The sequence below is a fragment of the Choristoneura fumiferana genome, chromosome 15 (assembly GCF_025370935.1).
Source record: "Choristoneura fumiferana chromosome 15, NRCan_CFum_1, whole genome shotgun sequence".
Lineage (NCBI taxonomy): Eukaryota > Metazoa > Arthropoda > Insecta > Lepidoptera > Tortricidae > Choristoneura > Choristoneura fumiferana.
In genome coordinates this window covers 2889091-2906581 of record NC_133486.1, presented here as the reverse complement: position 1 = coordinate 2906581, position 17491 = coordinate 2889091, and the positions used below count along the sequence as shown (strand labels likewise).

Sequence of the window (17491 nt, the reverse complement as noted above, 5' to 3'; positions counted from 1 at the left end):
ATATGAGTATGACAGATGACAGAGCCAGAACTATTTCTACTTGTTTGAATGCCGAACGCACCGATGTAAATAAGACGACAGTTGCTTAGGGAATGAATTTAATACAAAAATGACAGCCCTTTTATAGGCTGCTACAAAAATCTTAATAGCGCCATTCAGGAATTGTACATAAACGTGATAGCGACATCTATTGGGAAGTACTAAATACAAACATAAATTATCTTCAAAGAAACTTAACAAACTAATAATGCCGCGTTAAACATACCGCCCACCATGGACAACCATGTCAAAGTTGTCCATAACCAAATAACTGCAGGCTGTACATGGTCTTCCTGATGTGCTAAATAAATTACATTTATCTACCATTGAAACATGACCTGACAAAACAGATAGATCGACTTTAAGTAACTTCATATCGCTTACACTTACAATATACAACGCAAACCCAAAAAATTAATCTTAAATTGAAACCATAACATCAATAAACTTAACATAACATATGCATCTGGATCCAAATTCCTATCTTACAAAAAACATTTACGTTCTGACAATAACATGTACAAAATGTGAACAATGTATTGAAAACACAAGCGTAACTTTGCTCAGACCAGTGACTGATGATTCCCCAAAAATCTGACTGAAACAATATACACAGAACATCGCACACTTGACACATATAATTCAGGTAATTAACTTCACATTTAACTCAATAAATATTTTATTTCATTTAAGTATTCACACAATTTAACATCACATAACAAAAAACACACTGCACAAAACAAAATTAACAACACCAACAATAACACAATTTAAAATAAAACTGAAAACTTATCACTTAGTTTCACATAAGTACTGCTAAACTTCTGCGTGAAACGGCTACGGCATTTTCTTTTTCTCAATCGATCATGTAAAAGTTTCTTAATTCTGGTTCTATGAAACGACATCAACTTGGCTCTTTGTTCTGTGTGCTTTTCTAGTGTTTTGGAAATCCTTCCTATCGCCATCTGAACGCTAGTAACAGACTCAATGACAGAAATAATGAAATTGCACAGGATTTGGTCTGACTCTACGTTCTTCTTTGCTTCGACTCTTTGTGGACTGTATCTTGAATTGCTCATAAACTTCTTAACACCGTCAATAGCACCATCTGTTGGCGGAATAAAGAAATACGAATTTCCGCCCACCATGCTCATATCATAATTTTTGTTTAGCTCTTTATTCGGCAACACTTCGCATGTTTCTTTTCTTTTACCGCCAAGACCAGAACTCACTGCAACTTTCTGGATACTTGTGTTTACTCCTTTATCGGCCACACCTTTGCAAGATGAAGTATCACCTAAACTTGTTAGTTTCTGGTTTGAACATGACAACAAAGCTACATTCGAGCCTTGAGCGCGTATTTTCGCTTTTAAAGACTTTTTATCTTTATTAGATGTTCCACTTGACGTGACACCATCACAATTTGATGGCAAATAACTTAGTACAACGACCTTCTTTTTTGATAGAAGTATTGTGAGTTCTTCCTTACTTAAACCAGATTCCGACTGAGTTTGAACCAAAGCCGAAGTCAGCGTAAGTTGACAATGGCTGGTCGAAATACAGGCTTGTGACAACTCATCGTTAGATGAGGCAGCTGAAGTTGCTTGCTTAACTACACCTTTGGCAACCGAGTGACTTGCCTTAACTATAACCTCGGTTGAACTAGTGACTTCTAGCTGTGATTTTCGTAGTACATCAACCTTCTCTGTTGGGAGAAGTGTCGTGTTAATCTCTTTGTGTTCCCTCGTCGATGCGTGTTCAACGACATTTTTGTCAACCAATGCATGCTTGACTTCGAGATTGTGATTGGTTGACTGCAATCTTGTGGGATGAAGCAACACATGATGCTTCATTTGACATAAACGGCATCTGAAAGAATGACGACATGAGTGAGCTGAATGATTAGCACCTAAACAATTATGACACAGCTTGCGGGTCTGAACAAAGTGTCTGCGTGCGTCAAGATCAGCTGCTGAGAACTGATTACAATTTCCTAACTTGTGACTAATACTATAGCAATATGTACAGGATGACAGTTGACTTTTACAAACACTATTTACAGGATTGTGGTAAACGTTGACATTTCCTATCTCACAACTCTTTGTAGTACAATTGAAATCGTCCGACTGCAAACTACTATTTAGACCAAGGTCTGTGACTGAAGTTTTGGATGTCTTTTCGTTTGACTGGAAGCTAGATATCACATCTTGAAGTTGGTTTCTATAACGTACATAAAGCTCTTCTGCTTGTTTCAACTCCGTTTTGTATGAAGAGGCTTTTACTTCAACTGAAGTGATTGTATCTAAAATTGATTTGTGCGTTTCCATAAACATCTTCCAATTGCGGTCCAAAATTTCTAACCTCGTTTCAATATAGCATTTACCTAAGTGTTCTTTCTGTAATTTCATAAAATATATTCTCGATTTGTCAATTCTTGAAATTATGTCTTTTGACATCTGTTAATTTTCTCCATTTTCAAAGACAAAGTTTGAACTTGAAATATTTTCTTTTCTAGTTTTCTCAAATATTTTCAAAGTGTTTTGACATCTGGGTGAAAACCTGCGTGGATTCCCCGTCAGTTCACTTTTTTTCGAATTATTCTAAGTCCAAACTACATCCGAAATTCTTCTATGTCTAAATTTTCTTCTAATCTTCTAAATTACAATTTTTTGCTTCAATTTTGAACTCTACTGTGAAATGTCAAAGTACTCACTGTTGATCACCACATCACTGTAACCTGTCACTCCTGGTACTGCAGCAGCTCCTGTCCTGTAGCAGCTCAGCTCCTCTTCCACTTGCGCGCCTCCTCTCCTCACTCCAGGCAGGCGGCTCCAGCGTCAGCACGCCAGCAGCAGCACCATCTCGCCGTTCCGGTGCCCGCGGTGGAAGTTGTCGCCAGTCCCAGTCCGTTATCCGGCTCGAAGAACCATGTTTGAATGCCGAACGCACCGATGTAAATAAGACGACAGTTGCTTAGGGAATGAATTTAATACAAAAATGACAGCCCTTTTATAGGCTGCTACAAAAATCTTAATAGCGCCATTCAGGAATTGTACATAAACGTGATAGCGACATCTATTGGGAAGTACTAAATACAAACATAAATTATCTTCAAAGAAACTTAACAAACTAATAATGCCGCGTTAAACACTACTTTTGGCCACCATGAGCGCTGCGATAGATTTCATCACCCCCACCAAGTACTTCACACCCTCCCAATAGATAGATAACAAAACTATTCACAAACATGCATGACAACGATTCAAATTGTTACATATTTAAATTAAGTTGTCACGGCACAGCCGCGAAAAGGCGCCGACTCAGCATGTGCTGCGACATTGCTGTCACAGCGCTGATATTCTGTCGGAATGACCTGAAGCTTCTGGCAATCCAATAAATATGTTTTAAACCTTTGCTTAAACATCTGCCTTGAACGAACTCCTCGAATAGGAGGAGGGATGTTATTCCAACACTTCGAGGCCAGATACCTAAAACTTCCCCGAAATGTAGCTGTCCTGTGTCTGTACGGGCAGAGTACACAGGCTCTGTTCGTTCGGTATCTAGCTGCCATCGACGACCATTTCAGCTTTTCGTGGAGATACTCAGGTGCACCAGTCCTCACAACATCAAAAAGCAAAGCAGCAAACAACAGTTCCCTACGATGCGACACACTTAGCATGCCTGCGTTGTTTAGAAATGGAGTAATATGGGAACGTGGAGGAACAGGAAAGCAGTATCTCACACAGTCATTTTGAACTCGTTGCAAAAGCTTATGAGTTTTCTTTAACAAACAAGAGCCAAAGGAAGTTAAACAATATAGTTCAATTTGGAAAGAATTAAAGCCTCACAAAGGCGTATACGAAGATCTATACTCAAATACTTTCGAATCCTGTAAAGTAAACGCAGCCGGTAAAAACAACTACGAACTACATATTTATAGCTAGAATAATAATTCTATCTCAGTATTTCATTAAGTCGTGTGTATCATCAAAACTGAACGTACATGACTGTAAAATTACGTACCAGGTTCCCTCATGAGCAGACGACCTTGGCTATAGCGTCAGGTGGTGTCTATCATATGAATTGTCATTGAAAGAAATTGCATAATCTTGCAAAGTTTATTGTGTGAGCCATTAACTTTTGAGGAGTTCATTTCTGCGGAGACGATCCTGGCCGGACTACCTGGATATCAATTCCAGATTATTGTATTGTAACCAGATTTACATAAGTATGCCAAATCTACAGTCCTTAGGTTAATAAGCTAATCCTCTTTAAACGTTTTATCCCGTGGGAATTTTGTGAAATCATGAAACAGTTTTTACCTTTTATGTTATCTACCTGCATGCCAAATTTGAGGTCTCATATTTATAATTACGGAGTTAAGGCCACTTTGGAGCGAAAATATAAATCCCATTTATTCCTTATCCCGTGGGAATTTCGAAAAATCCTGAAAACGATTTTTAGCAGTTAGTATTACCTACTTGCATGCCAAATTTGAAGTCTCTTGTAATCATAGTTACGGAAATAAAGCCATTTTAAAGTAAAAATGTAAATCCCATTTATTCCTATCCCGTGGGAATTTCGAGTAAAAAATCTTCTTAGTGTACCTCTATATGACAAGGTATATGTATGCCAAATTTCAAGCGTCTAGCTTCAGCGGTTTGGGCTGTGCGTTGATGTATCAGTCAGTCAGTCAGTCAGGACTTTGAATTGTATATATATATAGAAGATAGAGAACTGAATGCCTGGACCACTTCGAACAAATTAGTACGCGCGGCAGTAACCGACGCCTGCCATACAGTTTGCGACCAGGACGTTTTCATAATATTGTTGCGTCCAGATAAACCATTACCCCCTAGCCAGCAGTCAGTTACGCGTTTTGGCAATAGTGTCGAAACATGCACTCCAGCACGACTACTACTCTGCCGTTTACGCGTTTCTCTATTTATAACCGACGAAAAAAACGGACGAGGTTCTCAAATCGACGCGTATATAGTCTGTCAAAAAGAGAAGAAATTAAAAAGTGGCAACACTGTAGTGTCCTCCCTTTTTGGTTTGACTGGGTTTGAAAGGGATGACACTACAGTGTTACCACTTTTTAATTTCTTCACTTTTTTGACAGACTATATGTATATATACATGGTGGAAAGAATCAATGGGCCCCGGAGGCAACTACCTTAAATCCTTTAGTTAGCTAATTGTACTGAAAGGAAACATTTCTTTATTTTTAAAATGAAATAAAACTGCATTCAAAGATCTTCTAAACGTGATTAAACGTCGCTTGTCTAACCCGGGAATCGAACCAACTAAAAATTAAAAAAACAAACACTCGTTATTTTATTATACAAATAGGATTATTGTTCAGGATAAAATTTATCTAATAAACATTTGGATTTGTTTGATTTTTATAAATTTATTGTTTTATTCTGTTAAAAAGTTTTTAACTAGGCTTCTCATTAAGTTAATGTGAATCGTTGTGATAATTGCATTACTAAGATTTCAGTGAATGAGTGCCGTATTATTTTGGTTTTATGTTCACTACAATTAGTGGACTTTTGTTAGTTCTCCATAATAGTTTATTTTTTGGTCACATCGGTCATGTCAGGGTCGGATCCCGACTCTCTATATCCTATATAGCGAAATAAATATGTCGGAATATTTATTTCGCTGGTATCGAGATTGGTCTCACCTTTGAAATAGTAATTACTTTACTTTTTAAATAGTGATTACATCAGAAAATGGTAACATTGATTTTACTATCAACAAACAGCTGGCGATTTTAAAGGTATGTACCTACCGTGGCGGCCAGATCGTGAATTAATTTATTGAAATGAGTTTTCAGTGGGATTTATATGACTTAAACAGTCAATGCTAACCTTGCATCGTTTCAGACACCGCTTATAGTTTCCGTATCACGGGGTCACATGGTCACAGGACGTCGGAAAGTTTTCAGTCCAGTTTCCATTAAAGTGAACAGGACTTCAAAGATATTCTAGCCTTAGGAACGCCGGAATATTTCTATAACTGAATAAAACACAACCGTATATATTAATCTGTATAATACATCCGCATACGGACATCGCACAATACTATATTTGGTACAAATATTCACAACGTAATATAAATAGTTAAAATATCAACAAACGCTTATTTACAATATACAAAATATACAGACGTACAAAAGAATCAACAACTTAACATAGTAGGTACGACGCAGTACCTATGGTAGGTCGGGTCGGGCGGTGTCGTGTCGGTCACGGGTGACGGGTCACGGGTCACGGGTCACGGGTCACGGCAGAGGCTCGACATAGTTCTCGGGCACGAGTCCGCTCTTCCCGTTGAGCGTGCCGCGCAGCCAGCCGGGCTCGGCGCTGGCCGCCACGTTGGTGATGATCTGGTTGGGCTCGAACGACAGCTCGCCCTCGCTCTCGCCCAGGCACGCGTACAGCGTGCGCACGCGTCTGCCGCACCGGAAACAACAACACACGTTAACACACCACACAACATTCAAGTCTACTATTGTAAGGAAGCACAGGATAAATAAGTTTTTGACAAAAAAACATTTATAATACAAGCTTTTTTTACTGACTATACTTTTTGTCAATTTTACTTACATAGTCATCCAAATTAAATTTGCGTACCAAATTTCAAGTCGATGCTATTATCCGTTGAAGAGTCCCGTCCTGCGGAGACGATCCTGGCCGGACTACCACTACTAGATTATTGTATTGTCAGACAATTTACAAAAGTATGCCAAATTCAAGTCAATCCGTCTACTGAAAGTTAGTCGAATTTCACTTGCAAGATTTGACTACAGACAGACAGAAAACGGGACAGGTGAAACTAAATAAAAGCTTGTAAAAATTGTGTGTAATGTGATGGAGACAGCCTGAGGTGGGGTTCTAGTGGCTGCTAACTCGCGCGGATTCACGACTTGTCATCTAATAGATAGACCAACGGTACGTGAGGCGGGCTCGGCTCAGCTGGGCTCGGCTCGGCTCTATTGAAAGAGATGATGGCGTCGCGTGGCGTGGCGTGTTGCAGGTTGCAGCTACCTGTAGGGGTGCGTGTAGAGGCGCGCGTGCAGCGGCGCGGGGGCGGCGGCGGGGGCGGGGGCGGGGGGCGCGCCGCCGGGAGGGGGGAGCGCGCCCACGGGAGGGGGGACGCGCTGCACGACGACACAGACTCCGCCGAGCTGCTGCTGGACCGGCCCGCGCCTGCGAAAACACAACACAACACTTTTAAAATCGGATTCATTTTATAATTTGCATCATTCACAATCACAAAGTTGCTTTCAAGTTTTGTAAATTGAATTTCATCCAGTTTTATTCTTGCCACGACTTGTGCTACATCCGCGTCCACAACCATCCAAGAGCATTGCTTATAGCGGACGTGGATGCGGAGGTTCCGCAGTTGCAGACGTGGATAGGCATTCACAACAACCCTGATTCCTGGTGTCAATCGGCTATTATTGTAGTCGAACGATGGGTGTATACGCACCTCTGAGCGCGAGCAGTGCGGGGGGCGCGGGGGGCGCAGGGGGCGCGGCGGGGGGGCCGAACTGCTGCAGCAGCTGCTGGTGGTGCGGCGAGTAGCGCCCGCCCCCGCCCCCGCCCAGCGGCGACAGGCTCCCCAGCGGAGGGCCGCCCACGCTCTACAAGCAAACAACACTAGTGTTACAAACCATACCACGGCATTCTCTAAACGTACCCCGTCCGTTACAAGCTGAACAGTAACAATTTGATCCGTTCGCTCGCAGGTACTATACGAATCAAGTCGATGACCTGTCGAACGCAGCGTTGGATTCAAAGACGAGGTTCGTTCGGAGAGTCACAGTGCGAAGTTGTGAGAACAAAATTGTTGTAAATTAGAAAACTTATTGTGGAAGGTTGAAACACTTACGCAGTCGGCGCGCGTGAGCAGCGCGGAGGGGAGCGGCGCGGGGGAGGGGGAGGCCCTGCAACAACAGACCACCACGGTTAGTTCACGGCACGATCATGATACACTTTAAGATCCCCCTCTTATCACCAAAATAATCACAAACGCTCGAGGGACAAGTATAGTGACATTGGGGACCTAGTAATGCTATACCTTTCTTATGACATTTCTGCATCCTAAAAAATAGACAGACCGATTCACATATTGACTTGTAAATGATAATAGTAGATTATTGTCGTGGCCTGGAAGTAGGCAATTGCTGACTGAGTATGAGTATGAAACGGACGAGCTTGCGAGTCCGTTTAACTAATACGAAGCCAGCAATTGCTATTCCAGCCGAGACTAATATAAAGCTTTTCTCAAAAATGGTGAATAATTCTTAAATAGAATAAACTTTTTCTCAAAATATATTATAAAGTTTAATTTTATTCCAATATTTTTCTTATGCTTTCCCGCCTTTTTTCATTAAAAATAAACTGCAGGTGTATTTTTCCACCGAAAACACCACAAGCTATTTCAGACCCAATAGAAAAAGTCCGGAGTTCCAACAAAATATCTGATACCGGCCATTAGACTTGGCTGTATACGACTTGTGCCAACAAATCCATGGCTTTTTTAACTTTAAAAAAAAATGTGACTGATTGCAGGCGCGCTAATTCATTATTGTCGAGCTAGCGCGCCTGCAATCTTTTTAACTTTTTAATTTTTCGCTGACCATAAACTGCACTTCACCTTCTGATATGTAAAGAATAATGTCAACTTTTACGGACATTTTTGAGAAATAATCATTTATGTTACAACTGATACAAACTTTAATTAAAGCAGGAATGGATTTTCTTGGTCAGGTCTGTCATTTAAAATAAATGTATCAAAAAGGGTATAAATAAGCTAAGGATTAACAGACATTAAATAAACCGCGTCCAACATTAAACAGCTGACCAATGTTTACACTTTGCAAATCACTAAGGCTGATGCCTGTTAACGTACAACACAACACAATAATGAGATACGGACCCGGCGATCACGAATCCGGAGAGGCAGATGATCATGGCGAGGGGTTTATTGTCTATCACGGTCACGGTCACAGGACACTACCGACGCGATGTAGAGATGACGCGATCACAGGAGAGCAGTGGTCGCTGACGCTGACGCTGAGGGTGCGTGCGGGTGAGGCGCTCATCTCACTGCGGCGGCGGCGGCGGCGCGCCGGTATTTATGCGGCGGGCGGCGCTGTGATTGGCGCGCGCGGCCAGGTGGCGTGGAGGGGGGGGGGCACACGTGGCACCTGCCACCTGCGCCACGGACCATGGCCACCGAAGCGCTAGGGCTTCTAGGGACAGGTCGAAACTCGTCTATAACGTTGACCCGGTTGTGAAGCTTATTAATTATGAAAACTGAGAGACTTATGGTCTAAGCTCGCCTTGCCTAAGTACATTTTTAACCCCCGACGCAAAAAGAGGGGTGTTATAAGTTTGACCGCTATGTGTGTGTCTGTGTGTCTGGACAGATTTGAATGCGGTTTTTTTTTTAATTTGAAAGCAGGTTTTCTATCGATGGTTCGTAGACATGTTTTATCAAAATAGGTTCAGCCGTTTTTGAGATATTGAACTTTGAAGTGACAATGTCGGGTGTTTTCCAACTTTTTGTTGGTTAGGTTATAAGATGTTTCAAACCTAGATCTATAGTTTGGTTTGAACACAAGTCAATAAGATGCAATTCCTCGGAACGCTGAAGACAGTTTTGTGATTTCAATAACAATTATCGCCCAAGTATCTCTAGATCATTTATTTGTCCCGTTAGTTATTATATTAACTTTCTAATAACTTCATTTTTTTATTTGAAAAATATACTTTTCTAGGTATCTTAGTTTCGATCAAATCTCGTCGAATTTTACCCGCGCCAGTAGTTACATTGCCATGAATTTCAGTAAGTACCGATTCGCATATAAATTGGGCGCACTACAAATTCAGTAAAAAAGCGTTAAAAATAATTTCAATTAAATGAAGTCTAAAGATATCTTAACTTTGATTTGGTTATTTTACATGCAGGAAACTCCGTAGAAAAACAAAACAGTGCGCGCGTTACTTCTTTATTTTGAGCGTAAACTACGGTGCTTATTGCAATCAAACCACGTAAGTACATCGGCTACATCCTCTATTGATGGAAATTTGGGCCAAAATTAATTGTTTCTCAACTGTGTTGTATTTTCTGGATAGAACAGATTTAATCAATTTAGTAAATAAACGTAGGTACGTCGATGACATCGCAACTAACATTATTAACGCAAATATTCGCGATTATTATACGCCAGTATGTTTGTTTTTACACTTTCACGTATAAAGAACTCGATTCATCGTGAATCGTGATTAGCAGATAGTTTAAGACCCGGAGAAGGACACAAGATGATTTTTACTCCGGAAAATTGTATAGATTCCACAGGCGCGCAATAAACGAAATCTTTACAGATAAAGAAGCGGGAGACAGCTCGTAAAATTATAACGAACGTTACATTCTCCAATAGGTACGTTACATATTTAAATTCACAATTTCCAGCGCGCCAGATGACGGATGCGTGCGCGCAGTGAGCCTTCAGTTCAAAAGCGATTCTGGAAAGTGGCAGATATCAAATAAGAAGCGCAGCTTGCCGGGCGGCGCGGCGCAGTGTGGACCTTGCGGCCTGCAGCCACGGCTCACTTTGCGATGGCACGCCCGGCAGGCTGTCATTAGCCGGGATGCGCGTGCGCCAGGTGCCGCCGCAAAAACTTGTCTTTCTTGAAAGCTCTCCCCCTGGTCCGCGATTATAATTGACAAAAGTATTTTTTACCTACACCGGGGTCCTTTAGTCAAATGAATCCGGTGCCTGATACGATTTATTTTAGAGTAAGATCCCGTTTGCGTGAAGCGGGGTCCGCGACGTATGTTGGAAAGAAATCACATTCTTTTATTTCGTCAATTATCATTTTATGGTGAACGGTTCCCCATTACACATCGCGTTATCATGTTTATTACTGCAATGCGTGACGTGCGTGACGAGCACATGTATCCATTATTTAGCACTTTATTTATCAATATTAGAATAAAATTTCGCTCACTATCTTGGTCTATCATATTATTATCTATCATTCGTGATCTTCACGTAACTATTATTGTACCTACTTAGGTTAACAAATGGTCAGTGGGGAGGATTTATCACAATATAAACACAAGTGATCAGCCGTCATCAAATGCATCGCAACGGGGTTTCCAAAGTGTGATAACCTGATAAGAGTTAGGTGTTCGCGTGTTAGGTACTAAAAACACAATTGCGTCGTCCTCTATGTCGTCCTCTACGACGACGAAGGACCAAGTACGAAAGGGAGATACGGTCAAAATTACACGCAACCGATGGCCGCTTCAGAGTAGCATCATGTTTTTTTATACGTAGGAGGGGCAAAACGAGCATGTGGGTCACCTGATGGGAAGAAATCACCGAACACCAAGGGTAGGTATCACAGGGGGTATCGCCATTTATGAATTAAGTTATCTGTAATTAACTATTTTTTGATTTAACTGTTAGTAACGGGGGGGGGGAGCTCCCCTTCGTCCGAATAAAATGATCTTAAGGCTTGATGCTGGACCTCGGGCCCTAGGGTGAGGCGGCGCGGCAGATGCGCGCGCGCAGGTGCGCATTCCCGCGCGCAGCTGCCGCGCATTCTTATCTCGCAAGGCTTCTCCCGCTCACTGGCATTTAAAGTCACGTTATTTGCGCAAAAATAACTTCACAAACCCCTTGCTATTGCAAATGCAACTGAATTCCAAATTATTTATACACAGAAATTGTCTTTTCGCGATCGTTATGCAACGGAAGTTCCTTTTTGGATTTTTTTACAGAGAAAGTGCTGCTATGAGATACATAAATTCAATTTTGTACTACCAAGTATTTACGCATAAGAGTTGCAGCAATAACGTTTGAGCGCTTTCTTTTTACGGTTCCGTATGCAAATGCCAAAAAACGGAATCCTTATGGATTCGTCATGTCTGTCTGTCTGTCTGTCCGTCCGTGTCACAGCCGCTTTTTTCCGAAACTATAAGAACTATACTGTTGAAACTTGGTAAGTAGATTGTATTCTGTGAACCGTATTAAAATTTTCACACAAAAATAGAAAAAAAAACAATAAATTTTGGGGGTTCCCTATACTTAGAACTGAAACTCAAAATATGTTTTTCATCAAACTCATACGTGTGGGGTATCTATGGAAGGTCTTCAAAAATGATACTGAGGTTTCTATTATCATTTTTTTGAGCGAGAGACACTTCTAAAGTGGTAAAATGTGTGCCCCCCTTCCCCTGTAACTTCTAAAATAAGAGAATGATATAACTAAAAAATATATATGATGTACATTACCATGCCGAAAATTGGTTTGAAAGAGATCTAGTAAGTAGTTTTTTTTAATACGTCATTTACTTGCTGCTACGGAACCCTTCATAGGCGAATCCGACCCGCACTTGGCCGCTTTTTTATTGTCTTTTACGTATCGATCGAGCAATAAAAAGGTGGAATAAATTCGTAATGTCGATCGATATTTAATTGATAGCGTCGGCGAGTGCGGCGAGTGCGGCGACCGCGGCAATAAGAGCAAGAGGCAAGGACGCGCGCCGCGAGGACTCTCCTCCCTTTATTGGTGCCAAATATTTACGACCACCATACAACTTATTTATACAGTACGAATCGGATTCACGTTGTGAATGTGACGGGCAACGGTTTGTAGCACGTCAATAGGTTTTTCACAGCTCTCCTTCAGAAAAGTAACTTTTCCTCCCTGACGAGAGGGAGCAAAGTGCAACTTTTCTGTTCAAGGCTTTTGGCTAAGTGTTTTATTGCAAATGCCATTTTTTGAAGTTGATAATTGTAAAGCCAAGCCATTTTCTAAGCTGGTTGTTCTTTAATAATATTTAGTTTTTTTTTTCAAGTTTCTTAATGCTCGGTGTGAAAAGTTGTATGAGCCACTCGGGAGCAAAATTATTTTCATCTTGGGCGTTAACACTTGAATCCCTCATTACACTCAGGATTCTACTTAAGAATTCCTCGCTAAGCTCAGGATTCTATTGTAGAATCCTTCGCTACATTCTGGATTCAATGTACGCCCTCGCCGTAAATACACCATTTTGCTCCCTTGTGACACAAATAACTATTGTTGACGTGTTAACGACGCGCGAGCGCGACGGGTGAACGGAGGACAGTGGCCTCGGCGAGCGCTGTCTCGCAGATGCCCTTTATCTGCACTAGCACTATCTGTGCACAAAGGACTTCCAATCCAAGGTGTTTCAACGCATGTTTATTTACTTTGTAAGACTGTTTGTGTTGCCTGTTTTTGTGGACCTTCTTTGCTTTTGAAGGGCGGTCTGTATGAACAGCGCGGAAGCGGGAGGGTGCGGTTCAATGGTCACTGCGATTACAACACAATGCTCATTGGGATCAAAAAACTCGTATTGACCAGGAAACTAACACGTGTTGAACCATTACCTATTCTTAGTATAAAAATTTGGTGGATTCCATAAAGCCATATGTTCGTGGCGGTGGTGGTCACTTTTCATCAGATGACTCATGATCTCATATGCTAGTTTGCCTCCATCTAACAATTTAAAAAACTGTATGTATGCTAACTCAGTAACCGGCGTGTCTACGGGGCGACCCGGCCCTATACCACGAAGTGCAAAACTCGAACTTCGTATGTTGCCGTCCCGCTGACGCTTATGTCATTTAATAAGAGAGTGAAAGGACAGTGCGATACAAACTTCGATTTGCGAGTTTCGTAGTAGCCCCTCTGTCGTTTCACCGAGTTTAATTACGCAGATTTTCATTTTAATTTTATTTTATTGTACCTAATATACCTTTTTTATGTTTATGTAATATATCATTTCGCAAATTTGGCATTTTACAAAAAAATACCATCAGTATTTATCGCATATCATATCAGTAATAGAATTACTAAGATTTTTTCTACGTTAATTGAATGGGTGTTATGGCGGCTCTAAGATTATTTTGTGTGTTTGCAATTAGTGAGCTACGAGCAACGGAGGTCTCTCGAAGGCGGCTAAGGCCCTTTGTACACCGCGTATTTTAGACGCATCAACGACGCGCATTTGTATCGATACAAAAGCGATACGCACGCGACTTGCATTGGCTTCTCTATGGAAAGAAAAACGCGCTGTCAACGCGCGTTTAAAAAACGTGGTGTGCAAAGGTTGTAAGCGGGCCGCGCTACCTGCGGGCTGCCGGCCGAGCGCCCATAGCAGCAGCAGCTGCCGCGCGGCAGATGCGCCCGACACGACACGACACCGCCGCGCCTTACCATCACGGGATAAGCTATAATCAAACCTCCTTAATGCCAAGTGTAACGAAATATTTTAAATTTAAACCAGTTTTAGAAAGAAAACCCAATATTACGTATTGGTTACCAGGAAACTTCTCGTCGTGCCCTCGCCGAATAACCTTATGACGGTGATATCGTGCCATTTTGCCGTTTCTTGGCAGTGTGAATGGATCGCATCCCGCTGTGGCATCCAGAGAGGAGCGGATCTAGTTCGACCAACGTATCGGGCGTTTGTCTACTGCTTGTTGGTAAAGATTTAGAAGTAAATAAGCTTACTCAAAAATAGAGTACTCGTATTTTTTAGCTGTCATCTTCATCAATTTACTAATACTAATATTATAAACGCATAAGTTTGTAGGTATGGATGTTTGTAAATCTTTCACGCAAAAACTTCTAAACGGATTTGCATGAAATTTGGCATACAGTACAGGTAATACATACCCTGGATTAACATATAGGCTACTTTTTATCCCGAAATAATGTATGGTTCCTGTGTGATCAAGAAAGGTTTAAGCTACATACCAATTCTGCGCGAGCAAAGCCGCGGGCAAAAGCTAGTTTTCAATATAGGTGGTCGACCAGCCAGAACCAGTGACACTAACGAGGCGCCTTCTTCGAAAGGAACAAAGAACGTCCCTGATGACCGCCCTTTTGTGAATTATTTGCGTAAGTGGGTAAGTGAGCGAGCACAATGAAGTGCGCGATAACGAACATCCCTGGTTCTATCATTAAAACCTACCTGTTTCCTCAAGCAGGCTCAGAAAATAATTTTTTGTTCGAGGTTATGAGTTTTGTAAAAAAACTTAACTTTGTATCAGTAAATTAGTAAAGTACCTAGTTCAAATCTTCCTCCGTTTCTAGTGGTCGGTTGTTGCGGACTACCTTGAAATTTTATTCTATGGCAAACTCTTATTACAGTACGCTACAATACAAATATTCTTTATTGATCACCAAAAGCAGTACAGAGAAATAGAAAAATTCAGGTAGAATAGGCGGTCTTATCGCTAAAACCTACCTTACCTACGTAAATTGTTATTTTCTCGCCGTTGTAATGTTTCGCACTCTTCAAAGAGGCGTGCCTGTTTTGTTCCTGTTCATCTCTATCTGTATCTCAGTATGAAAAGAATCACATGATTACGATAATAATTATCAACCCAAACGTGGAAGGAGCCCGGCTCGCGGCCCGCGGCCCGCTGGCAGACACCACTCAATCAAACTACCCAAAAGTTACATTTATTGATATTTATCAGGTATTTTGCTCTAACATACTTTGACTAAACTTCTGAATGGATGATAAAAAAAAAACAATATAACCCGGTAGTACTTAACGCGGACCGGAAGGGGATATGCTTTTATTGCGTTTCGTGAATAAAAAGATTGTAGGTAGGTACTACACGACGCAAGGCGCGTGCGCTAGCGATGTTTTGTTTTCTTGTATTATCGACTCATAACATATGAGTAGCACATCCGTGGAAAAATGGTAGATTCCTCTTATTAGCAACAACAAACGGTAACTTTTTTTATTTATTTTAATTTTCATATATTTACATACGGAACACTAGCTGCCCGAATCGACTCGATACGCACTTGGACTAATTTTTTTTCTTGCCTTTACACCATGGGACGTTCTGCTTAGAAGGCGTTTTGCTTTTAGGTCGACCTGATAATAGGACGATTTGCTTTTAGGTTATTTTACTAACAAGACGTTTTGCTTTCAGGTCATTGTGCTAATGGGACAATTTGCTTTGAGGTCATTATGCTAATAGGACAATTTGCTTTTAGGCCGTTTCGATACGAAGGGAAAGAATCCAGGGGCCATTATTACAGTTTGATAGGCGTTTTGCAAAACAAAGTAAATTAGATGCATTTTGTGTGTACCTAATTGACTGGCCGAATGTATCGTTAATACCAAATAGCACAGCAGCGTAAAGTAGTGCGCTGCAAGTACGGGCGCGCCCACCTGCGCCCTGCGCCGGCGCAGGTGGCGTGACGCAAGGGGTAGTAGTTTTTATTTGGATCGTGGATCGTATGAATTCGTGTTTCCGGCACATTGTTTGTATCCCCAATGCAAACTAGATTTAAATAGGTGAAGAAGTTTATGTGTATGTATGTGCGTACACCTGTGTGTGTGTGCGTGTGCGTGTGTGTGCGTGTGTGTGTGTGTGTGTGTGTGTGTGCATGTGGTTGTACAAGACAATCATCAATGCTCCGCTTAATCCTTTGGATTTCTAGAAGCTGAAAATTTGCATGGAGTTTTTCTTTGTTATTTTTTTTTTACTAGTACGGGGGTCAAAATATGTTAACATATACTCATATTCAATATTGTCATAAGTGTGAACTATGCTTAGTTGTCCTACGAGGGCGATGTACTTATGTAATAATGCATTGTTTGTACTCTTTATTGCTTTGAATAAAAAATGTTTGTAATTTTTTTAATTTGTAATTACGGTCTCAAAGGTCCCAATCAAATTCAAACCACTTTATGTGACTTTGCTGGCTCAAACCACAGATAATATAAAAGTAAACTAGTACTCGAATACAAGAACATGTCTAGGTACAGGCGGGTTTACTGTTCCGTGAGTACCTACAGGCAACAGTGGTGAAATACGTTTTCTCAGGAGACGAACGTGCAGCTATTTTTGTTGTATCGTAATAGGGGTCCTTAAAACATGAGTGTGGTTTAGCCGAGTTTCATAATAGGGTCACATGAGTGTTTTAAGGCCTAATTACGTACAGTTGCATACAATATTTTATCTCCATCCATATATTAAATCCTCTTGTCATGAGTTCTGCGACCCATTAAGAATGACCTGCATTAACTCTAACTAGGTAGGTATGTGTGGTCCGCCCCGCGAGCACGAGCTGCGCCCGCGACGACCCGCGCGACGTGAACGCCACGCTACTGCACCGGTGCTGTAATGATGTATGAAATCTCATTCCGATACAAATACCTGTATCGTAATGACCATATGGATTTAGAACGCATAATGGAGGATTTACTATATGGGTGCAGATAAAAAAAAACTATTTGATCCGTCATAATTATTGGAAAATATTAGACACGTATTTTTTTCTTTCGCCAATCAAACAAAAATTACACAGGTGACGCGCGTTAAAGTTCGGGAGTGGGGAGTGCCGTCACGCCGTGCGATACTTTTTTC

The 17491-nt window shown here is 41.2% G+C and overlaps 2 protein-coding genes across 2 annotated transcripts in view; both read right to left on the bottom strand.

Annotated features, from left to right (window-relative positions):
* Positions 1 to 726: 726 nt before the first annotated feature.
* LOC141435500 (uncharacterized) lies at positions 727 to 2434 on the bottom strand. The gene is made up of 2 exons (XM_074098190.1): positions 2100 to 2434; positions 727 to 1908 (listed from the first exon to the last, which is right to left on the bottom strand). Exons 1-2 carry the CDS (start codon positions 2120 to 2122, stop codon positions 810 to 812), a joined length of 1122 nt encoding a protein of 373 aa, XP_073954291.1. The 5' UTR covers positions 2123 to 2434; the 3' UTR covers positions 727 to 809.
* A 3647-nt stretch (positions 2435 to 6081) lies between these two features.
* Graf (GTPase regulator associated with FAK) overlaps positions 6082 to 17491 on the bottom strand; it is a 37969-nt gene continuing 26559 nt past the window's right edge. Inside the window, 5 exon segments of the mRNA XM_074098636.1 lie at positions 6082 to 6500; positions 7095 to 7256; positions 7540 to 7610; positions 7613 to 7693; positions 7942 to 7996. Coding sequence (XP_073954737.1) covers positions 6329 to 6500; positions 7095 to 7256; positions 7540 to 7610; positions 7613 to 7693; positions 7942 to 7996 — 541 coding nt within the window. The 3' untranslated portion in view covers positions 6082 to 6328.

What these genes read in the sequence shown, in the direction of transcription:
- LOC141435500 (XM_074098190.1), bottom strand. Translation starts at nt 2,122, where the DNA reads ATGTCAACGTTTACCACAATCCT. An exon ending in TCAACGTTTACCACAATCCT is followed by an intron (nt 1,909 to 2,099) that starts GTAAATAGTGTT and finishes TCATTCTTTCAG; the next exon opens with ATGCCGTTTATGTCAAATGA.